The 25,604-nt window shown below is 47.9% G+C and overlaps 1 protein-coding gene across 4 annotated transcripts; it reads right to left on the bottom strand.

Annotated features, from left to right (window-relative positions):
* Positions 1-492: 492 nt before the first annotated feature.
* Positions 493-25,604, bottom strand: LOC116957313 (lamprin 0.9-like). 4 transcript variants are annotated; one of them, XM_032979391.2, is made up of 8 exons: positions 25,497-25,604; positions 16,541-16,600; positions 11,942-12,025; positions 8,651-8,710; positions 6,849-6,923; positions 5,421-5,462; positions 4,879-4,932; positions 493-2,930 (listed from the first exon to the last, which is right to left on the bottom strand). In XM_032979391.2, the coding sequence occupies exons 1-7, from the start codon at positions 25,555-25,557 to the stop codon at positions 4,892-4,894; spliced, it is 423 nt and encodes a 140-aa protein (XP_032835282.2). In that variant the 5' UTR covers positions 25,558-25,604; the 3' UTR covers positions 493-2,930; positions 4,879-4,891. The 4 variants fall into 4 exon arrangements, with proteins under 4 accessions (XP_032835282.2, XP_075911806.1, XP_075911807.1 ...); XM_076055691.1 differs by having other exon boundaries at positions 8,651-8,707; XM_076055692.1 differs by lacking the exon at positions 8,651-8,710.

Below are 25,604 nucleotides of genomic sequence, written 5' to 3'. Positions count from 1 at the left end.
AGGACCCAACAACCTTTGTCCATCAAACTCGCAACCGCCCGGTGCGTCCGTCGCCGTCCTCGTTCAACCAATCAGAGCCGCAGAGAGGCAATTGCGCAATCAGATGATTCTTTGCGGGGCACACAACCCACGGGAGTTCGTCATCGTCCGCCATTTTTTTTGTTCATGTTGTGGCAGCCATTTTATTGGGAGGGAGCCCCGCCCACCGCCCACCCCCCAACCCAAAGTCCCACCTGCCAAACAGGTCTTAATTGATTGTTCACGCTTACAGTGGCTTTCAGACAGCATACATTATAAAAATTTGGTCTCCCCTCTCCTCTTTTCAGAATATAGATGGACTAGTCCTAAATAAACTGCCAAATCGTTGCGCGTGGCGCTAACGTTTTTTTATAAATAAATAAATGTGCCGTTTAAAAATACATTTATGCAAACCAACACACCTGAAGACGACCGTTTGAGTTATGGTCGAAACGTCGTGAGAATTTTTAATTGTTTTATATATATTTTATTATTTTGTTGTTTCCCTTCAACGTGACTTTACCGAAAAAACTAAGAATAAGTAGGAGGGCTTTTCGATTTAAAGCTTTCGTGACTGCAATGATTCATCTTCTTTGGTTCTTTCGGATAAAGTCACGTGGAATGAGAATAAAATAATAAATTGATAAAATAAAATAACACAATAATATTCTCACGACGTTTCGGCCACAACACAAGCGGCCTTCATCAGGAGGCAGTCTCGTCCCTTCAGTCCCGTCCCTTCACCTGATGAAGGCCGCTTGTGTTGTGGCCGAAACGTCGTGAGAATATTATTGTGTTATTTTATCAATTTATTATTTTATTCTCATTCTACGTGGTGACTTTACCGAAAGAACCAAAGAAGTAAGGAGGGCTTTTGGAGGGCAGGGGGCTTGGTGTCAACGCACGGCAAAAGCCAACCGAAACGACAAAATCTCACGCCCGTCAAACCCTTGTCAGTGCCTGCCTCATTACAGACCAATTCTGACCTCGTTTTTAACCCTTGCCCTTATAAATCGCAACGTTCACCCTACAAATTCTAATCGCGAGGGACAAACACAAACAAAACAGAGACGAAGATAAAAAGAAATGTGCCCGGGTTGAAATGGCTGTACACGGTATATGAACCTGAAAACCTAAATTCACGTGCACAAGGCTACGGGTAAATCGTATGGTTTCACAGGAATCAGTTGATGCAACTGCCACCGTCGTGACTTCCGTGTACTGCTATCATCTGGATAAAAACTCTGTACTGACGGGAGAGCTAAATAACGATATACATACACTCGGTGCCGGGTCGGGGTGGGTAAGGGCACGCGTAAAACACACGCGGGGAGATGCCTTTGGGAGGGCTTCTCGCAGGCGAAGAGGAGGCCAAAATGGCTCCACTGCCCAGCTCTGAGGCTTCAAAGTGGCCTCCGTGTTAAAATAACACGCCAGTGATCACGTTAACGAAGGCAAAAAAAAGGGGTTAATGGACTCTCCGTAAAAATGTTGCGATGCCAGATGCGTTCGTATATATATATGCAAATATGTTCATCTATCCATAAACCAAACTCCTATCGGGGTGTTGCACCCATCCCAATCGGTTTCTTAAGTTTGTTCTTGGCGTCGAGTTTAGTTTAGTTGTCCTTCCCCCCCCCCCGATTAGCGTGCTTGGCTACGTACGGCACATAAGAAGTTCAACATACACACATACACGTACGCATGTTACAATCCCACCTGACTATTTGAATTGAGCCCGGCCGCCGCAGTTTTTGTTACTGACAGTCGATCCCTAAAGCGCCGTTACGATTTGCTGTTTCATTAACGCATCACACAGCGTTCATCACGGAGTCATATTTTTAGCAGACCGATCGCAGAAACCCCCCACCCCACCACCACCAACACCACCCGCGCTCCCACCAGCACCAGTTTTATGTTTCCTTTAAACCCAGGGTTCTTTTAAAATATCTTCATTATATATATTTGTTTCACTCATACTGATTTGTTAGTTTCCTTCTTCGTCTTCTCCTCCCCGGTCACGTGAATCCATCGTTGGTTTTTTTTTATTTTTCTTAAATGCTAAGAAGTTCGAAGACAAACTTTAAGGACCGCCGCCAGCAAGCTCGCTCGCTCGCTCACTCATTCGCACACTCGCGCAATCACTCACTCATTCACACGCACACTCACTCACACTCAAGGGTCTGATTCGCGTCTTTTGCAGGAAGTTGGCGTGGGATGATGGAGAGGAGGGGGGGGGGATTAGGAATTTCACGAATGGCTGAATGATACCATCTTGCCGACGATGAGAATTTCATAGTCAACACTTGGGTAGTTAGACTGGATGGATTTAGGCGGGTGAACTGAACTCACACTTTGCAATGCGCCAGATTGCAACGGCGAGTAACTTGAATTATATTTGGCGACACGTACACGCATACTCACGCACGCGCATGTCCACGTGCGCGCGTGGTGCATGATGCATCGCGACGCACCGTGGCGTCCAGAGTGCACCTAGCCTGGCGCAAGCTGCAATCTCATCGCCGTTAGATCGCGAACCGAAACATAAAAATTCAACGCTTCCGGCAGGAATGGGTCGACTCCCGAGGCTGAGCTGTGACTTTGCAAAGGCGACGGGGCTCGTGGATTTGAAAACGTTGATCTAATGAGGAGCGCTTGACGAGCTAGGGGGTAGGTGGGTGGGTGGGTGGGTGAGCGGGCGAGTGAGCGGGCGAGTGGGTCAGGAGCGGGGCTGCTCTGGGAGGCTGAGCGTGTGGTGAACCCACGCCCCCTTTCAGGGTGGCGGCGGTTGGCGGCGGCGGGTCTGCCATTCCGTGAGGTTCTTCGTCGAGCCCCCTCTTCGCCAGAGTCCTGAGTCACTTCCAGAGGTAGCACCTCCTGCCGAAGTGGCTGCAGACAGGATTGACGCAGGGCTGGGCACACATCGCAGAGCGTTAGCGGGTTGCACTCGACGGTGTCGGCGTCATTCGTTGTCGTCGTTAAGAATCAAACTCGTGGCCACGCGGAGATTGGACCTGAAATTTTCATGAAAACCAAACCGGCATAAACCGCCATCACGCAAACTCCAGTCGCCGTCGCAGCGCCGGCAGGCTTATTGGCTAGCCGTCAAACAAAGACGGCCACCGTATCCACGCGCTTTCATAGACTTTGCACAATACACTCTACGGTTCACTGTACGCCACGCTTTCGGCTAAACGTAGAACAAAGGTAGTCGCCGCATCACACACGCGCTTTCAAACGTGCTTCTGCGGCCGTTTGGGAAGCCCTTCCTTCCGAGTTTAGGAAGCCACTGGGAGTTATGCACCTTTAAATCTAAATTTAAAAAACCTCATCGTTTTAGCACTTATTTTTGTATTGGTCTCTGGGTGGGTGTATGGGTCTCTGGATAGGTGTATGGGTCTCTGGATAGGTGTATGGGTCGCTGGGTAAGTGTATGGGTCTCTGGGTAAGTGTATGGGTCTCTGAGAAGGTGTATGGGTCTCTGGGTAAGTGTATGGGTCTCTGGGAAGGTGTATGGGTCTCTGGGTAAGTGTATGGGTCTCTGGGAAGGTGTATGGGTCTCTGGGTAAGTGTATGGGTCTCTGGGTAGGTGTATGGGTCTCTGGGTAAGTGTATGGATCTCTGGATAGGTGTATGGGTCTCTGGATAGGTGTATGGGTCGCTGGGTAAGTGTATGGGTCTCTGGGTAAGTGTATGGGTCTCTGGGAAGGTGTATGGGTCTCTGGGTAAGTGTATGGGTCTCTGGGTAAGTGTATGGGTCTCTGGGTAAGTGTATGGGTATTTGGGAAGGTGTATGGGTCTCTGGGTAAGTGTATGGGTCTCTGGGAAGGTGTATGGGTCTCTGGGTAAGTGTATGGGTCTCTGGGAAGGTGTATGGGTCTCTGGGTAGGTGTATGGGTCTCTGGGTAAGTGTATGGGTCTCTGAGAAGGTGTATGGGTCTCTGGGTAAGTGTATGGGTCTCTGGGAAGGTGTATGGGTCTCTGGGTAAGTGTATGGGTCTCTGGGAAGGTGTATGGGTCTCTGGGTAAGTGTATGGGTCTTTGGGAAGGTGTATGGGTCTCTGGTAAGGTGTATGGGTCTCTGAGAAGGTGTTTGGGTTTCTGGGTAAGTGTATGGGTCTCTGGGAAGGTGTATGGGTCTCTGAGAAGGTGTTTGGGTGTCTGGGTAAGTGTATGGGTCTCTGAGAAGGTGTTTGGGTGTCTGGGTAAGTATATGGGTCTCTGGGAAGGTGTATGGGTTTCTGGGTAAGTATATGGGTCTCTGGGAAGGTGTATGGGTCTCTGGGTAAGTGTATGGGTCTCTGGGAAGGTGTATGGGTTTCTGGGTAAGTATATGGGTCTCTGGGAAGGTGTATGAGTCTCTGGGTAAGTGTATGGGTCTCTGGGTAAGTGTATGGGTCTCTGGGAAGGTGTATGGGTTTCTGGGTAAGTGTATGGGTTTCTGGGTAAGTGTATGGGTCTCTGGGTAAGTGTATGGGTCTCTGGGTAAGTGTATGGGTCTCTGGGAAGGCGTATGGGTTTCTGGGAAGGTGTATGGGTTTCTGGGTAAGTATATGGGTCTCTGGGAAGGTGTATGGGTCTCTGGGTAAGTGTATGGGTCTCTGGGAAGGTGTATGGGTTTCTGGGAAGGTGTATGGGTTTCTGGGTAAGTATATGGGTCTCTGGGAAGGTGTATGGTTCTCTGGGTAAGTGTATGGGTCTCTGGGAAGGTGTATGGGTCTCTGGGAAGGTGTATGGGTTTCTGGGAAGGTTTATGGGTCTCTGGATAAGTGTATGGGCCTCTGGGTAAGTGTTATGAGTCTCTAGGTTAGTGTATGGGTATCTGCGCGAGCCTATGGTGTCTCTGCAAGTGTCACTTACCGGCCACAACAACCTAGACAACGGGCGCGAATGGGGCACCTGCATACACGGCACCTGCACCCACCACCACCACAGGAAAAGGTGAAGATAACACAAAGATTCGCTCAATTGCGCGCGTAACAATTATTCACCACGACACACTGCCCTGAGACTGCCCGCTATTTTTGTATAGCCAGCCCCACCCACATCTGCCACTGGCCCCGCCTACCTCTGTCACTGGCCCCGCCTACCTCGGTCACTGGCCCCGCCTACCTCTGTCACTGGCCCCGCCCCACTTAGCCGCTAGACCCACCAACCGTGTGTAGAGACAGTGCGTGGACTAGCGGCCACGAGTGGTAATACAGTCAGTCAGCAAATATAGTCAGGAGTCGTTATGTCCTCAAAGTCGTAACTGTGAGATCGAGTCGATGCTGGGAAGAGATTGAGAATTAAAAAAAAAAAAACAGAAACCCTCTCCAGTCCGTGCCTCCAAAGTCATTCCACACGTAAGGAAGGAGTGGAACCTAACCCTGTGTGTGTGTGTGCACGCGCCCTATACTCACCGGGTAGGAAATTGGGGGTGGCCAGAGCAGCCACGGGGTGTGCTACACAGACAACAAGGGGAGACGGAACCCCATGACATCACAACTCAACGCAGACAAATATCCCCCCCGCCCCCGTATAGCCTCTTAACAGACTGTTGGGGCGAGCGCTGTTAGTAGCGGGTAATAGCAGCGCCTATGAAGGCAGGCACTGTGCCAGACGAGGTGGATGGCCAGCACCACGCCTGCCTGGCCGCCTGCCTGTTTCCCCAGAAGGTGATGTTTTACTACACATCTCACTGCACCAGGTCCTCACTTGAGGCTGAGTTGACCTATGGAAGGCCCAGTACTATTATTGGTCATGAGTGGGAATCGAATTCAGGTCACCGAACATAGCACCAACCGTAGCACTAACCGCAGCACTAACCTCTATGCCACCGCCACATATACACACACACACACACTCTCCACGGCAGGGCGTCTTAAACATAGACAATACTCGTAAGATTTGTCCTAATTTCTGGAAAGTTCCGACTGTAGCCAGATCGGAAATGTCCGAAGAGAAAAATGGATTGCAGGTAAGAGTAACGGGCTGACCTCGCCGAATGCCGGGTGGTTATGTTCCGAGGAAATGCCATGTTCGGCAAAAAACCTCGTTCGAACAAACATAGTGCGTTTTAACACGTAGCAGGCTTTCGCGACCAATATTATTCATAATAAAGGTTTTTGGGTTAGATCGCGTTTATTTACAAATGTGTCGTAACCCTCCACCACCCGACACGGCCAATCAGCAAAAAAAGTGTCATGTTGACAAAAGACAAATCATTCACTAGGGCTTTACCATTCTGGCGAATTGCCTGATGATGCTGGATGTATTTACCAGCGAAACGTCGTACTCAAACTGTAAATGTTGTGGATTCACTCTTCAACACACCGGTGGGCTAAAGTAGTGAATTATTTGTCTTTTGTCAACGTGATACTTTTTTTGCTGATTGGCCGTGTCGGGTGGTGGAGGGTTACGACACATTCATAAATAAACGCGATCTAACCCAAAAACCTCTATTATGAATAGTGCGTTTTCATAGCGCGTTTCGGATATGCAACGCGATGAATGTATTCGGGAACGCATCGATTCATAACTCGGATGCGAATTGGATGTAACGCGATCGAATCAATGGAACGACATCGTTGACTCGACCGTGTTTATTTACCTCACCTGAGGAAGGCAGCCTTGTGCTGTGGCCGAAACGTCGTGAGAATTTTATTGTCTTATTTTATTTCATTATATTATTCTCATTCTACGTGGTGACTTTAACCGAAAGAACCAAAGAAGATGAATCCTTGCAGTCACGAAAGCTTCAAATCGAAACACACTCCATAGCTCTGTGGACGCGGGAGCGCTTTTTTTATGCGGGCGGGCGTTTGCCGGGGGTAAAGAGAAGCCCTCACCCAGTTTGCTGTTGACCACGTGTGGAGCCACGACGCCGGCGCCGAGGCCCAGGGGGTAGCCGAGCCCGCCGAGGGCTACAAACAACACACAGCAGGGTGGAGGTTAAAGGTCAAAACAACTCACCTACGACCCACGCTCCCGCAAAACACAGTCACACACAGACACCCGCGCACGTGGGTTTACGATGGATAATCGATATGCCAAATGGCATTTGGTAATCAAAAGATTGCCCAGGGTCCTTTCGACCCTGTTGGGAGTGACCATCAGCTGAATACTGAAGGCTCCTCTGCCATCAGTATTCAGCAGGTCATCTAGGATCCCACCACGCTGTTGAAAGTGCCATCGGACTACTTCAGGCTCCTCTGCCTTCAGTAATCAACAGCTTGCCCAGGATTCCACTGCCATGTTGCAAACGCTATTGGCCAATTTGAGTTTCGTTTGTTTTCAGTGATCAACCTTCTACGCCCTTCACCCGCTCTCCTAACCTCTCCCCTCTTACCTCATTCTAGTCCCCCTCTATGTACTCCCGGCTCCATGAACCAAGGCTTGCCATCGAAGCCCACAAGTTAACCGTCACTCGGTGGGAAGTCGCCCATTTTGCGCTAATGCTCCTGCTGCCCGCAATCTCTGGAACTCCTTTAAAGTATTGATTTAAAGCTTTCGCGACTGCAGGGATTCATATTCTTGGTTCTTTCGGTAAAGTCACCACGTAGAAGGGAAACAATAAAATAATAAAAATTAAAATAATAATAACAATAAAAATGTTATTGTTTCCCTTCTACGTGACTTTACCGAAAGAACCAAGAATATGAATCCTTTCCTTTAGTTCAGTCATCCGTGCTGTTGACTTCCCTGTTCCCCATGAATTCAAGTCCAGGCCCAACACGTATAGTGCCACATAGCTTTGGCAGTTGTTGGTTGAACGCTGTGTTAACCAGTTCGCACCTGCTGGTTCTATCTTCGGGGGAATGCTATGGGTCTTCTTTCCCACACGTAAAAAAACAACAACTCGTGAATGGAATTGGCCAAGCACCCCCACCCACGGGAGCGCAGAGCTTGGGCAACCGTTGGCTGCAGGTTTGCAGCCGCCTTTCCGCTCGTCTTGTGACTTATACAAACTAGCAACAACATGACAGGTGCTCACAGCTAACAGTTGCAACGACGCGTTACAATTTGCTGCCGATCGAGCCGTGTTGTTACCGGTCAGGGTAATAGCGATAATGACAAGATCATTATCACTATTGTGGTCAACGCAAATCATCATCGACACCAGGTATCATTATTCGTGCGCGTGCCCCATTGCTGTTGCTGTAACCTTGGACAAAATACCGGTCACGTGCCATTGTAAAACAACAGCAGTGGTTGGGGAAAGTAATGATATCGATGATGATCGGAGATGGCCGTTAAGTACTTTGTTAAACGCCTCAGCTCCACCAACACTTCAGCCGTAACCAATTCAAACGGTGACTTGACATAATTGATGATGATTTAAAGCTTTCGTGACAGCAGTAATTCATATTCTTAGTTCTTTTGGTAAAGTCACGTTGCGTTACGGTCGAAACGTCGTGAGAATTTTTTTATTGTTTTATATATATTATTATTATTATTTTGTTGTTTCCCTTCAACGTGACTTTACCGAAAGAACTAAGAATATATAATTGATGATGTTGTTGTTGCTAGCGACTCGCGTTTGTCTTTGTCCTGTCGTCGTGGCGGTGGTGGTGGTGGTGGATTTAAATGTTGAATAAAAACATTTAGAAAGGGGAGCACATGCAAGCTCATGCACATGCAGCATACGCACCGTGGTGGTAGGGGGCCCCATAGTATCCGAGCCCGCCGTATGGGTGGACGAGTCCAGCTGCTAGGGAAAGACAGTTCATCTTCTTTGGTTCTTTCGGTAAAGTCACCACGTAGAATGATAATAAAATAATAAATTGATTTAAGATAAAATAACACAATAATATTCTCACGACGTTTCGGCCACAACACAAGCGGCCTTCATCAGGTGAAGGGGGCGAGACTGTCTGGTAGGACAGCGCTGGAGTGAAAGAGCCACGTTCAGATCACGGCCTTTAAGCTTAGAGTCGCGGCATCTCTTCAGAAAGGTGAGAGACTCGATTAGTTGAGCCTTCTTATCCCGAAGTCTGTTGAATTATCTTAAGGATGTGTGGAATCACTCCCCGTAGAGGCGGTTAAATTTCGATTTAAAGTTTTCGTGACTGCAATAATTCATCTTCTTTGGTTCTTTCGGTAAAGTCACGTAAAATGAGAATAAAATAATAAATTGATAAAATAAAATAACACAATAATATTCTCACGACGTTTCGGCCACAACACAAGCGGCCTTCATCAGGTGAACGTCGTGAGAATATTATTGTGTTATTTTATTTTATCAATTTATTATTTTATTCTCATTCTACATGGTGACTTTACCGAAAGAACCAAAGAAGATGAATCATTGCAGTCACGAAAGCTTTAAATCGAATGGAAAGACAGTTGTTCCGTGTTTAATGCGCGGGGAGAGAGAGGGGGGGGTGGAGGTTCGATGTGAGATTGCCGACGGATTTTTTTTAACACACAGCGTTGGTGGTTTACACGGTGGTGCTTTTTTCAGGAATATTTTTGCTGGTTTTATTTTTTCCCATGGATTTTCTGTTTGCACAGTCACACACACACACAGTAGTCACTTTAAGATGTTTTTTTTCTTTTGATTTAAAGCTTTCGTGACTGCAGTAATTCATATTCTTAGTTTTTTCGGTAAAGTCAAAAGAATAAAATATATATTTTATTATTTTGTTGTTTCCCTTCAACGTGACTTTACCGAAAAAACTAAGAATGTTTTTTCTTGTTTGTGTTTTTTTTTGGTGTGGTTGTACCTCGATTCAAGAGCCGAATGGCTCACAGGGCTCTAACCAAAATAAACTGAACTGAAACTGTTGCGGTGGCTAGGATAGGAAACGTTATAACTACCTCTCCTTGTATACAGAGGGGGTTTCGTGGGTTCAATTCCGTTGCTGACAATGCCTGCTGTTGTATATATTTGGAGTTTTTGTGCTTTTCCCGTGGTGATCACGTGGCACTCTTCACTGGGTCCTCCCGCCGTATTTTTTCCACCTCCACGTTTTAGAAATATGCGCTTAGAGTCGATTTGCCTGCTATAAATTTCAGCGTGATAAGCCGCTTCGTTGGCGTTATCATTTGCACATCGCCGCCAGGTTCCTCCTGAAAAAAATTGCTACATAGCTCAGTGGGCACCTTACCTGGCAAAAATAACAAAAATTTAATAATGACAAAGAGCTAATGGCTCCTATCAAACCGCTCTGCTTTGACTGGCACAGTCACAACGGTTATTCATGTTCCCATGAAATGTGGATTTTTGGCAAAAGGTAAAAAATATATATTATTCCCCTCGTGCTCAACTCCTCTTCTGGGCAGGGGAGGATCTACCTGAGCAGTGGGCGGAGCCGGAAGAGTAATGGGTGGGGCTTATCATCAGTGGGTGGTCGAGTGGGCGTGGCTACGTGAAGTGGGCAGGCGCTCACGTTCTTTAAGGGAGCAGCTTAACCTAACTGGCTCGGTGGTTTCGCACGTACGTGTGTGTGTGTGTACGTTGAACGTTTTTTTTGGCACCGTACGTAGTCAACCACGCTAATCAGAGGCGCGGGGGTGAGGTGGGGTGGGTGGGCAAGGACTTCGTCATAGAGCTGAGGAGCTCGCAGTAATCAGGTTCGAGAGGTCAAATCTTTGTAGAGTTGGGGGGGGGGGGTGGGGTCGGGCACGGTCGGTTAACTGAGCCCATCGTTCCTCTCCCTCCAGAACGGCTAACACAAGACCACCTAAAGAGCAGCGCCGGGTTATGCTAGAAGCAACAGTAGCAAATGCTACGGGCCCCGTACTTTCAAGGGCCCCCCGCGCTAAAACGCTTTCAAGCTATCAATTCCGGTTCGGTGATTCTGCCCTTGCTATATTTCCATAGTACTATACCGCCTTCAACTTTTACGAACGGCTGTGCGTTTAATGATTATAATGATAATAATAATGCAATTCATAGCGCGCGCAAATTAGCGGACGTAACGACCGCGACCCAGAGGCGTGGAGCCGAGCTCAGAGTCTCTCGAAAGCGCGGTTGTAGTGGTGCGTTCTTAAAGTGTCTCTTGAAGGAGACGATTGAGGCGATGCTGCCAATGTGCCAGAGGGATTGCGTTCCAGACTGTTGGGGCAGCCACCGAGAAGCGGCGCATAGGCGTGACCATCCCGGATTTTGGTAGCGATTTGTCATAATATCTGGCTGTACAGCAAATGAAAAAATACAATTACTTTACTATGCAAGTTAAACATTTGGGTTTTAATATTTACGTGGTTTTTTTTTTTACAAAAATTTAGGATCCCTTTACAACATACGCTAACAGGCCCCGCACTCGTTTAATCCGGCACAGCTAACGGTTGAAGATCAACAGTGGTTTGTGGTATGCATGGACTAGCCCATCCAGCCATAGGAACAGACGTGGAATTTCCAATGCTCATTTAATCACACTGGTTTTTTTTTTTGCGCGTGTGATTGGTTCAGTGTGCGGCCGAGTCGGGGAAAGCGCCGTTAGCGAGCGCTTGCGACGGCCGGCACGGCGCGTGAAGGGGGTGGGCGGACAGGAACGTGCCCCAACAGTCTGTTACAGGCCACACGGGGGATAGTTGAACCTGGTGGCGGTAGCCCGGGGGTCCCATAAGCCCCCCCCCCCCCCCGGGGCTCTCGAATCAACTGCGTTGCGACGTCATTTCATGCCTGTCGAAGGCGAACGACGCGGCGATCTGTTCCCCTTGACAATCTCTACACGATGCGCTAATCAAAAAAATTCAAAAGTTTTTGTATCCACTGGGCATTCGTCCTCGCTGCTGTGCTTTGGACGACACGGCGAACAGAGTGATCGCCGCGCCAGGCGGGTCGAGGCTTTTATGCGCGCGGTGGGACGGAGTCGCCAAAAGTAAATTTAAGAAAAAATCATCACGATTTTTGACTTCCGTTTATTCCGAGACCCCCCTGGGGTCCTGCCATTAAGGTTTATTTTTGCCTAGTGGACGGGGAAGGATCTCTCACCTGCACGGTGCTTGAAGGTCCCTGCAATTGCCACTCCGGGATACCCTAGACCACCATAGCCTAGACCACCGTAGCCCAGGCCTCCTGTGAGAGAGATAGAATAGAGAGTGTGCGGTGTCAGGTTCAATCCGCTGCTGGATGGGGTTCTCCCCACCCCCCCCACCCGCTACGTAGGCCTTGTTGCGGTGGCCTGGTTTAAGTGCTCGGCAAGTCCTCGCTTCAAGCGTGGTGTGCGCCGAACATAACGCCTCTTTTCAGCAGTCACTGACGAACTGCCTGACGCCTTCAAACAGGCGTCGATCCCGTATTTGAACAGCCTAACACCACCTGCATTATTGTCGGAAAAGAGTAAAGCCGATTCTTCATTCGTCATTTGGATACCGGAGAAAAGGGGTCCCGTAGACATGACAGGTGAGTATCGTCAGCCTTCCCACCCCCCCACCAATGGTACAGTTCACAGTACAGCAACAGTGTTAGCGGCTTTTGATCTAAAGCTTTCGTGACTGCAGGGATTCATATTCTTGGTTCTTTCGGTAAAGTCACCACCACGTAGAAGGGAAACAATGAACATAGATGGACTCGTCCATCTGAATAACTGCCAAATCGCTCTCCGTGGTGCTAACGTTAAAAAAAAACGCCACGTTTTTCAAATTTTCTTGCTGTGGTTTTCACACCTGACGATGATTGCTTGTGTCGCAGTCGAAACGCCGTGAGAATTTTATTGTTTTTTATATTTTTATTATTTCATTGTTTCCCTTCTACGTGAATTTACCGAAAGAACCAAGAATATACAGTGTTAGCGGCTGACAGCAACCGTACGTAGCCAACCGTAGCCCATCGGAGGTGCGGGGGGAAGGACAATAAACTAAATACGACGAACAGTTCTGAGAGATTAGTTTGTCAATCTAGATGATTATTTAAAAGTTGCGCAGCACCAGTGGCTTCCTAATATCGGAAGAACGTTCCAGACGGATGCTGAAGCGCATCTGAAAGCACCGCGCGGCGATGCAGCAACCGCTATCTTTCTGATTTAAAGCTTTCTTTGACTGCGTGGATTCGTCTTCTTGGTCCTTTCGGTAAAGTCACCACGTAGAAGGGAAATAATGAAACAATAAAAATAAAACGTAATAAGATAAAATTATCACGACGTTTCAGGAGCAGAAACAGAACTGTCGCGAAGGCGGTTCTCTTTCCCGACAGTTCTGCTTCTTCACCTGAAGACGGCTGCTTGTGTTGTGGCCGAAACAGTCGTGATAATTTTACTTCATTATGTTTTATTATTTTATTATTTCCCTTCTACGTGACTTTACCGAAAGAACCAAGAAGAAGAGCACTATCTTTCTTTGACGGTTAGCCAAAAGCCGCCGCTGCAAGAATGATCAGAGTTCGCGGAATGGTGGTGTTTTTTAGCTACTTGACGAGATCCGAAGCGAGGTATCGTGGTTCCCTTGGTGGCAAGCACTTTGTTGCGCAATGAGCACGACGTTACGAATGTATTTGTTCGTAAAAACCGGAAGCCAAGGCATCTCGGTGAGCACTGGACACTTGATTGGTCAGACCGATGTGAGTGAGATGTGCCGATGACTCACCCACTATAAGATGTCCACGGGTCATTGAAGAGACATGGGGAGGTAGGGAGACACATTGATGAGGAATGTGAGTGCGTGAGTGAGAATGCGAGCAAGGGGAACGTATGCGTGAGTATATGAGTGCGCGCGTGTGTGTGTGTGAGTTGTGGGGAGTGATAGTGTAGCGGTTAGCGCTACGCTGCGCTATGAACCCGGCGACCCGGGTTCGATTCCCGCTCACGGCCAACACCAGTGACGATTATCTGAACCGGTCCTGGGCCTCCCCTAGGTCGACTCAGCCTGAAATGAGTACCTGGCGCGGTGTGTAGTAAACATCGCCACTGGGGAAGACAAAGGCGGTCGGGCGTGGTGCTGACCACCCACCCCCCTCGTGTACCGTTCCAGCCTTCATAGGTGCTGCTCGCTAACAGCACTTGCCCCTACAGTCTGTTAAGGCTATACGGAGGGGGATCTTTGTGTGTTTGAGTTGTAGGGGTAGAGGGAAACACAGACATCGGGCAGTGGAGTAGGGAGGATAATTATTGAAGGGGCATCACATAGAACGTGCCATCACAGGAGCGGCAAAGAACAATGAATATCTCCCGTGCTGCGCTTATTAATGCATTGGACTTTCGATTATCCGCGTGCGGTTTATCCGATTTGCGGATTAACCGCTCACCTGAGGATTTGACGTAAATGAACAAATCGTGGATTGGTCCCATAAGCCCAAATTAATAACGTAAAAAAAGCTGTTTACAAATTGTTATTCTTGTAAATGTGGATTACAAGTGGCGTGCTTAAACCAAACAAATATGTTGCTCTGGTTAATCTGAAATCTACCCGATCGCCTTCCTCTGCAGTAAAGTAATTGCAAAATATATTCTTAGTTTTTTCGGTAAAGTCACGTTGAAGGGAAACAGCAACTCAAACCGTTTGAGTTATGGTCGAAACGTCGTGAGAAATTTTTTTATTGTTTTATATATATTTTATTATTTTGGTGTTTCCCTTCAACGTGGTGACTTTACCGAAAAAACTAAGAATATGAATTACTGCAGTCACGAAAGCTTTAAATCAAAATTTAATTGCAATATATTTACAGCAGTGAGGCGGAGTTTGATTGATGTTAATTGGCTGTGGCTCTGCTATCATCCAGTAAGTGGGCCGAGTCTTCTGCTGGGCGGGAGAAGCAAAGTTTGATTATCACTGAACACGCGGATCATTGATCGGTCGATCGTTAGTGTTCGTTCTGAAATCGAAAGAGTAGCAATCAAAATCGTCAGTTGTGCTTAATTTTGAGTGATTTGTCCGACCATTTCTTTCGTGAGTTTTAATTGATGCAACTGTGTGCGATGGCAGTGAAACGGAAGTGTGTTGATTTAACTTTAAATTAAAAAAAAAACTGGATATTATACGGAAATTACCACGCAATTTTTTTTTTAATCAACATTCAATTTTCTAAAAATGTTAATGTCATTTATACCGCTTTATATTCGTGGTTTTTGGCATAGAGATCCGCGAGAAATGGTCATTGATTTTGATTATCCGCAAATCTTTAATTATCCATGGCCACCCTCCTCGTCAATAGCGCGTGTACAATTGGCTCTCACGGGTACTATTTGGATCTTTGTTTTTTTAACAGATTTGGAAGCTGCCGCATTTGTACATAGGACAAAGGGTGGGAACTCACAGAATTAATGAACTAGTGGCATAGCATAGCGGGGGTGCCTTGCCCCCTGGTGGGCAAAGCTACGAGTTAGGGGCACCGCCTTGACGACCCACCACAACGAGATTTGTTTAAAGCAACGGTGTGTCAAAACAACAACCGACAAACTTATTTAATAATAATATAATAATGCAATGCATAATAGAGGTTTTTGAGTTAGATCGCGTATATAAATATTTAAATGTGCCGTTAAAACCCGCCATCCACCCGACACAGCCAACCGGTAATGGTTGTCACGTAAACAGAACGTGGCCAATTCGTCACTAGTACAGCACTAACCGGTGTGTTGGAGAGCCAAGCCACAACATTTGCAAACTGAGTACGACGTTCCGCCAGTAATTACAACCAGCTTCATCAGTCTTACTGTTTCGTTCCTTATATAGAGGCGTTGATGTGTGGGGCGGCGGGTGGGGGGGGGGTGGGAATCCCCCCACATTGTGCAGGAGCGCAGAAGGGTGGTCAACACATCTCGTACATGGCCCAGAGGGCCCACCGTTTTTACCCGGATACAACACGAGCCAATAATAACCGTTTTGAATGTAAACAATTGTGATTTTTGACTCGCTAAATGCAATTTAAGTGAGTGTGCGGTGGTGAGTGAGTTGAACGTGGTGGTGGTGGTGGTGAGTGAGTTGAACGTGGTGGTGGTGGAGGTGGTGGTGGTGGTGGAGGTGGTAGTGGTGAGTGAGTTGAACGTGGTGGTGGTGAGTGAGTTGAACGTGGTGGTGGTGGTGGTGGTGAGTGAGTTGAACGTGGTGGTGGTGGTGGTGAGTGAGTTGAACGTGGTGGTGGTGGTGAGTGAGTTGAACGTGGTGGTGGTGGTGGTGAGTGAGTTGAACGTGGTGGTGGTGGTGAGTGAGTTGAACGTGGTGGTGGTGGTGAGTGAGTTGAACGTGGTGGTGGTGGTGGTGAGTGAGTTGAACGTGGTGGTGGTGGTGAGTGAGTTGAACGTGGTGGTGGTGAGTGAGTGAGTTGAACGTGGTGGTGGTGGTGGTGGTGGTGAGTGAGTTGAACGTGGTGGTGGTGGTGGTGAGTGAGTTGAACGTGGTGGTGGTTGTGGTGGTGGTGGTGAGTGAGTTGAACGTGGTGGTGGTGGTGGTGAGTGAGTTGAACGTGGTGGTGGTGGTGGTGAGTGAGTTGAACGTGGTGGTGGTGGTGGTGGTGAGTGAGTTGAACGTGGTGGTGGTGGTGGTGGTGAGTGAGTTGAACGTGGTGGTGGTGGTGGTGAGTGAGTTGAACGTGGTGGTGGTGGTGGTGAGTGAGTTGAACGTGGTAGTGGTGGTGGTGAATGTAATGAACCTCACTCACCCAGAGGATGTCCCAGATATCCCGTATTGAAAGTGCTCACTTTCTGCTTACCAATGACAGCTGCAGTAAGGCAGAGTGACACAAACAGACACACGGAGGCAAAATCAATCAATCCCTTAATAGCCTGCGTAGCTTTTAAATTTCGATTTAAAGCTTTCGTGACTGCAAGGATTCATCTCCTTTGGTTCTTTCGGTAAAGTCACCACGTCGAATGAGAATATAATAATAATAATAAACATAAAACAATAAAATTCTCACGACGTTTCGGCCACAACACAAGTGGCCTTCTTCAGGTGAAAGGGACAGACCTGTTGGGACGACAGAGCTTCAATTAAAAAAAAAAGCCTACATAGCATTCTTGATTTGACGCTTTCGTCACTGCAGGAATCCATACTCTTTGGTTCTCTCGGTTAAAGTCACGTGGTAGGTATGAAATAAAACAAAACGAATCACGACTTTTTCGGGGCGAAACACAAGTGTCCATCAAATTCAAGGATAATCACGCCTGATGATGGACGCTTGCGTTGCGCCCGAAACGTCGGGATTTATTTTGTTTTATTTTATACCGATGTAGAGGCGTTAACTACGCGCTGTTGCGTAACCTGCGTTGCCACCAGGGCGGTGCAGCATTACCCCTGGGTACAACGGTTGGGGTCAGTCGAGGTGAAACGGATCGTGGCCAGGGTTTGGTACGAACCAATCAGACGGTTCCACGTGGGAATGTATGATTGGTTCTACCTGGCCACGAAGGGGTATAAGACGGGTGACCCAACGGACCTCGGGGTAGTTCTCTCCCTGCACGAAGACAGAAGACTGGGCCGAAGCCTAGCTAGGACCCTGGATCCAGCCTCCAAGCCCTTCTAAGGGCTAAGGCTCGGCATACCCAGTGGTCAGGACCCACCGGGGCCAGCGGTGGGTCAGATAGCCTCCCCTAGGTCCTAGCCGGAGGACTCTAGGATAGCGGTAGACGTGTGAGTCCCGCCAAGTCCGGAGGCTGTGTACCTCCTTAGGTATCAAGGAGGTTAGCGGTAGACGTGTGAGTCCCTCCAGGTCCGGAGGCTGTACCTCCCTAGGGTATCGGGTGAGGGAACCGAATATCCCTCTGTGTGGTGTGTTAAGCGTTGTATAAGGAAACAATACAATAAACAGAGTGTGCCTCCTAAAGAAGTCTGCTCGTCCTTACAACACTACACACTACATAGCATGTCAAGTCGAGTGCTGTTAGCAAGTAGCAGCGCCTATGAAGGCCGGCACAGCGCGCAGCCGCCTTTGTAAACCCACCGGCGATGTTTGTACACTGCACCATATGCGCATTTTGAAGGCCAGGTCAAAGAAAGGCCCAGGACTGGTTCAAATATTCGCCACCCGTTATTGGCCGTGAGCAGACATCGAACTCAGGCCACCAGGTTCATAGGGCAGTGCGCTACAAACACTTCACCATGCTGCTGCTCCAACATAGATTCCCCCGCATAGCCTTAAGAGACCGTTGGGGCAAGTGCTGCTAACGAGTAGCGCCTATGAAGGCCGGCACCGTGGCACACAAGGGAGTGGGTGGCAAGCGCCACGCCCGGCTGCCTTTGTCTCTCCCCATAACGGCGATGTTTGCTACACACCGCACCAGGTACTCATTTGAGGCTGAGTCGACCTAGGTGGAGGCCCGGGACCCGGTTCGGATAATCGTCACTGGTGTTGGCCATGAGCGGGAATCGAACCGCACAGATCGACGGACAAAGACTCACCCGGACACATATATATACTGAAACACACACACACACACGTGAAAATATTCCCTCTATGGTACTCTAAAGGTGTTGGGGCAAGTGCTTAAACACGCAAATAGACACTCACAGACTACACACAGACATCTAAAGACACGCGCGCACATGAAGTCAGACAGACTCGCACACTGGCTCACACAGACATGCATAGACACCACACAAAGACACAGACTCACACTCACAAAGATCCATTGACAGACAAAATCAAAGATCAAAGTCAAGGACAAAGACTCACACTCAGATTTGCACACACAAAGACAAAGTCAAGAACACTCACAGACACAACACTCAGTCACACACACACACATATATACACACAGACTCACACACAGACATACATAGATAGACACGCAAAGTGAAATACACTCAGAATCACACTGAGACTCACACACAGACTTGCATAGACACACAAAGACAGAGTCAAGGGCACCCACAGACTGACACTAAGACTCGCACACACAAAACAAAGACAATGATCCCCCAGTATAGCCTTCATAGACTGTTGGGGCAACTGCTGTTAGCGAGCATCTATGAAGGCCGGCACTTACAGACACACAGAGTTACAGAAACTGACAGACTCACACGCAGACATCCACTGAGACACAGAGTCACAGACACTCACAGAATCACACGTAGACATCCACAGAGTCACAGAAACTGACAGACTCACACGCAGACATCCACAGAGACACAGAGTCACAGACACTCACAGACTCACACGCAGACATCCACAGAGACACAGAGTCACAGACACTCACAGACTCACACGCAGACATCCATAGAGACACAGAGTCACAGACACTCACAGACTCACACGCAGACATCCATAGAGACACAAATTCACAGACACTCACAGACTCACACTCAGACATCCATAGAGACACAGAGTCACAGACACTCACAGACTCACACACAGACATCCACAGAGACACAGAGTCACAGACACTCACAGACTCACACGCAGACATCCGTATAGACACAAAGTTAGATACATTCACAGACTCACACGCAGACATCCATAGAGGACACAGAGTCACAGAAACTGACAGACTCACACGGAGACATCCACAGAGACACAGAGTCACAGACACTCACAGACTCACACGCAGACATCCATAGAGGACACAAAGTCACAGACACTCACAGACTCACACTCTGACATCCATAGACACACACAGTCACAGACACTCACAGACTCACACGCAGACATCCATAGAGACACAGAGTCACAGACACTCACAGACTCACACGCAGACATCCATAGAGACACAGAGTCACAGACACTCACAGACTCACACGCAGACATCCATAGAGACACAGAATCACAGACACTCACAGACTCACACGCAGACATCCATAGAGGACACAATGTCACAGACACTCACAGACTCACACGCAGACATCCATAGAGACACAAAGTCACAGACATTCACAGACTCACACGCAGACATCCACAGAGACACAGAGTCACAGACACTCACAGACTCACACGCAGACATCCATAGAGACACAGAGTCACAGACACTCACAGACTCACACGCAGACATCCATAGAGACACAGACACTCACAGACTCACACACAGACATCCACAGAGACACAGAGTCACAGACACTCACAGACTCACACGCAGACATCCACAGAGACGCAGAGTCACAGACACTCACAGACTCACACGCAGACATCCATAGAGACACAGAGTCACAGACACTCACAGACTCACACTCAGACATCCATAGAGACACAGAGTCACAGACACTCACAGACTCACACTCAGACATCCACAGAGACAGAGAGTCACAGACACTCACAGACTCACACGCAGACATCCGTAGAGAAAGAGTCACAGACACTCACAGACTCACAAGCAAACATCCACAGAGACACAGAGTCACAGACACAGACTCACACGCAGACATCCATAGAGACACAGAGTCACAGATGCTCACAGACTCACACGCAGAAATCCACAGAGACACAGAATCACAGACACTCACAGACTCACACGCAGACATCCACAGAGACACAGAGTCACAGACACTCACAGACTCACACGCAGAGATCCATAGAGACACAGACACTCAGAGACTCACACACAGACATCTACAGAGACACAGAGTCACAGACACTCACAGACTCACACGCAGACATCCACAGAGACACAGAGACACAGACACTCACAGACTCACACGCAGACATCCACAGAGACACAGAGTCACAGACACTCACAGACTCACACTCAGACATCCATCGAGACACAGAGTCACAGACACTCACAGACTCACACACAGACATCCACAGAGACACAGAGTCACAGACACTCACAGACTCACACGCAGACATCCACAGAGACACAGAGTCACAGACACTCACAGACTCACACACAGACATCCACAGAGACACAGAGTCACAGACACAGACTCACACGCAGACATCCATTGAGACACAGAGTCACAGATGCTCACAGACTCACACGCAGACATCCATAGAGACACAAATTCACAGACACTCACAGACTCACACACAGACATCCACAGAGACACAGAGTCACAGACACTCACAGACTCACACTCAGACATCCATAGAGACACAAAGTCACAGACACTCACAGACTCACAAGCAGACATCCATAGAGACACAGACACTCACAGACTCACACGCAGACATCCACAGAGACAGAGAGTCACAGACACTCACAGACTCACACGCAGACATCCATAGAGACACAGAGTCACAGACACTCACAGACTCACACGCAGACATCCATAGAGACACAGAGTCACAGACACTCACAGACTCACACGCAGACATCCATAGAGACACAGAATCACAGACACTCACAGACTCACAGGCAGACATCCATAGAGGACACAATGTCACAGACACTCACAGACTCACACGCAGACATCCATAGAGACACAAAGTCACAGACATTCACAGACTCACACGCAGACATCCACAGAGACACAGAGTCACAGACACTCACAGACTCACACGCAGACATCCATAGAGACACAGACACTCACAGACTCACACACAGACATCCACAGAGACACAGAGTCACAGACACTCACAGACTCACACGCAGACATCCACAGAGACGCAGAGTCACAGACACTCACAGACTCACACGCAGACATCCATAGAGACACAGAGTCACAGACACTCACAGACTCACACTCAGACATCCATAGAGACACAGAGTCACAGACACTCACAGACTCACACTCAGACATCCACAGAGACAGAGAGTCACAGACACTCACAGACTCACACGCAGACATCCGTAGAGAAACAGAGTCACAGACACTCACAGACTCACAAGCAAACATCCACAGAGACACAGAGTCACAGACACAGACTCACACGCAGACATCCATAGAGACACAGAGTCACAGATGCTCACAGACTCACACGCAGACATCCACAGAGACACAGAATCACAGACACTCACAGACTCACACGCAGACATCCACAGAGACACAGAGTCACAGACACTCACAGACTCACACGCAGAGATCCATAGAGACACAGACACTCAGAGACTCACACACAGACATCTACAGAGACACAGAGTCACAGACACTCACAGACTCACACGCAGACATCCACAGAGACACAGACACTCACAGACTCACACGCAGACATCCACAGAGACACAGAGTCACAGACACTCACAGACTCACACTCAGACATCCATCGAGACACAGAGTCACAGACACTCACAGACTCACACACAGACATCCACAGAGACACAGAGTCACAGACACTCACAGACTCACACGCAGACATCCACAGAGACACAGAGTCACAGACACTCACAGACTCACACACAGACATCCACAGAGACACAGAGTCACAGACACAGACTCACACGCAGACATCCATTGAGACACAGAGTCACAGATGCTCACAGACTCACACGCAGACATCCATAGAGACACAAATTCACAGACACTCACAGACTCACACACAGACATCCACAGAGACACAGAGTCACAGACACTCACAGACTCACATTCAGACATCCATAGAGACACAAAGTCACAGACACTCACAGACTCACACGCAGACATCCACAGAGACACAGAGACACAGACACTCACAGACTCACACGCAGACATCCACAGAGACACAGAGTCACAGACACTCACAGACTCACACTCAGACATCCATCGAGACACAGAGTCACAGACACTCACAGACTCACACACAGACATCCACAGAGACACAGAGTCACAGACACTCACAGACTCACACGCAGACATCCACAGAGACACAGAGTCACAGACACTCACAGACTCACACACAGACATCCACAGAGACACAGAGTCACAGACACAGACTCACACGCAGACATCCATTGAGACACAGAGTCACAGATGCTCACAGACTCACACGCAGACATCCATAGAGACACAAATTCACAGACACTCACAGACTCACACACAGACATCCACAGAGACACAGAGTCACAGACACTCACAGACTCACATTCAGACATCCATAGAGACACAAAGTCACAGACACTCACAGACTCACAAGCAGACATCCATAGAGACACAGACACTCACAGACTCACACGCAGACATCCACAGAGACAGAGAGTCACAGACACTCACAGACTCACACGCAGACATCCATAGAGGACACAGAGTCACAGACACTCACAGACTCACACTCTGACATCCATAGAGACACAGAGTCACAGACACTCACAGACTCACACACAGACATCCATAGAGACACAGACACTCACAGACTCACACACAGACATCCACAGAGACACAGAGTCACAGACACAGACTCACACGCAGACATCCATAGAGACACAGAGTCACAGATGCTCACAGACTCACACGCAGACATCCATAGAGACACAAATTCACAGACACTCACAGACTCACACGCAGACATCCATAGAGACACAGAATCACAGACACTCACAGACTCACACACAGACATCCACAGAGACACAGAGTCACAGACACTCACAGACTCACACTCAGACATCCATAGAGACACAAAGTCACAGACACTCACAGACTCACAAGCAGATATCCATAGAGACAGAGAGTCACAGACACTCACAGACTCACACTCAGACATCCATAGAGACACAGACACTCACAGACTCACACGCAGACATCCATAGAGACACAGAGTCACAGACACTCACAGACTCACACTCAGACATCCATAGAGACACAGAGTCACAGACACTAACAGACTCACACGCAGACATCCATAGAGACACAGAGTCACAGACACTCACAGACTCACACGCAGACATCCATAGAGACACAGAGTCACAGATGCTCACAGACTCACACTCAGACATCCATAGAGACAGAGAGTCACAGACTCTCACAGACTCACACACAGACATCCACAGAGACACAGAGTCACAGACACTCACAGACTCACACGCAGACATCCGTATAGACACAAAGTTACAGACACTCACAGACTCACACGCAGACATCCACAGAGACACAGAGTCACAGACACTCACAGACTCACACGCAGACATCCATAGACACACAAAGTCACAGAAACTCACAGACTCACACTCTGACATCCATAGACACACAAAGTCAAAGACACTCACAGACTCACACTGACATCCATAGACACACAAAGTCACAGACACTCACAGACTCACACTCTGACATGCACGGATATCAAATCTGTCGACCCCTTATCTGTGCCCTACCTTATTACAAAGCAGACCTTATTGGTCACCCCGTGCCCTTATAAATCTCAACGTTCATCCCACAAAGTCCCATCACAAGGGAGAAACACAAACAAATAACTACGTTTTCCCCGTATTTAAACGGCTGTACGCCTTCATGGACTTGAAAATGAAATGTCCCCAGTACAAGAATACGGGGATAACCGTATGGGTTGACACGGTATGAGACACACAAAAGTCACAGACACTCACAGGCTCACACACAGACATCCATAGACACACAAAAATAAAAAAAAATAAACTCCCAGACTTGCATTCAGACATGCACATAGACACACAAAGACACAGACTCGCCACACTCATTTGAACACGTAGGCCTTCGCGACCAATATCCATAATAGAGGTTTGTTTGGGTTAGATCGCGTAAATATATAAATGTGTCGTTAAAACCCGCCACCACCCGACACAGCCAACTTAGTAAGGGTCATCACGTAAACAGAACGTGGCCAATTCATCACTAGGACAACAACACCGGTGTGTGTTGGAGAGCCAAGCCCCAACATTTACAATCTGAGTGCTACGTTTTGCAAGTAATTACAGCTATATTCTTGGTTCTTTCGGTAAAGTCACCACGTAGAAGGGAAACAGTAAAATGATAAAAATATAAAACAATACAATTATCACGACGTTTCGACTGCAACACCAAGCAATCATCATCAGGTGTGAAAACCACTTGATGAAGCTAGTTGTAATTAAATTTAGATTTAAAGCTTTCGTGACTGCAGGGATTCATATTCTTGGTTCTTTCGGTAAAGTCACCACGTAGAAGGGAAACAATACAATAATGAATAAAAATATAAAACAATACAATTCTCACGACGTTTCACACCTGATGATGATTGCTTGGTGTTGCAGTCGAAACGAATCATCGTCACGTGGCTTTCACACCTGATGATGATTGCTTGTGTTGCAGTCGAAACGTCGCGAGAATCGTATTGTTTTATAATTTTCATTTATCATTGTATTGTTTCCCTTCTACGTGGTGGCTTTACCGAAAAAAAAAACAAGAATATGAATCCCTGCAGCCACGAAAGTTTTAGATAAAAAATTTTTTTATTACAACTAGCTTCATCATCATTCATAATAAAGGTTTTTGGGTTAGATCGCGTTTATTTATGAATGTGTCGTAACCCTCCACCACCCGACATGGCCAATCAGCAAAAAAAAAAGTGTCACGTTGACAAAAGACAAATAATTCACTACTTCAGCCCACCGGTGTGTTGAATAGTTAATCCACATTTACAGTTTGAGTACGACGTTTCGCTGGTAAATACATCCAGCATCATCAAGCAATTCGCCAGAATGGTAAAGCCCTCTTCACTTGCTCCCGGTTTTTATATAGAGCAGCAGGGTGACGTCATCACTTAACTCATATCAGGCGACAGCCAGATCGCCACACTCGCACAGCGATCCCGTCCAACTTACGGGTGGCGGTGGCGAGGTGAAGGAGGGCGAGAACGAGCAGAGCTTGCACGGCGGCGGCCATTTTTATTTTATGGGGTTTTTCTTCTTTTTTTTTAGCTTTCGCTGTCA

The sequence above is a fragment of the Petromyzon marinus genome, chromosome 72 (genome assembly GCF_048934315.1).
Source record: "Petromyzon marinus isolate PM22_M1 ecotype Great Lakes invasive population chromosome 72, UKy_Petmar_22M1.pri1.0, whole genome shotgun sequence".
Classification (NCBI taxonomy): domain Eukaryota; kingdom Metazoa; phylum Chordata; class Hyperoartia; order Petromyzontiformes; family Petromyzontidae; genus Petromyzon; species Petromyzon marinus.
This window is presented reverse-complemented; position numbering and strand designations above follow the sequence as displayed.

Excerpts from the sequence above, each read along its gene's own strand:
- LOC116957313 (XM_032979391.2), bottom strand. The coding sequence starts at position 25,557 with ATGGCCGCCGCCGTGCAAGCTCTGCTCGTTCTCGCCCTCCTTCACCTC. Across the intron at positions 8,711-11,941 it reads GACCTTCAAGCACCGTGCAG|CAGCTGGACTCGTCCACCCA; the intron begins GTGAGAGATCCT and ends GTCTTTCCCTAG. Across the intron at positions 5,463-6,848 it reads CGTGGTCAACAGCAAACTGG|CACACCCCGTGGCTGCTCTG; the intron begins GTGAGGGCTTCT and ends TTGTCTGTGTAG.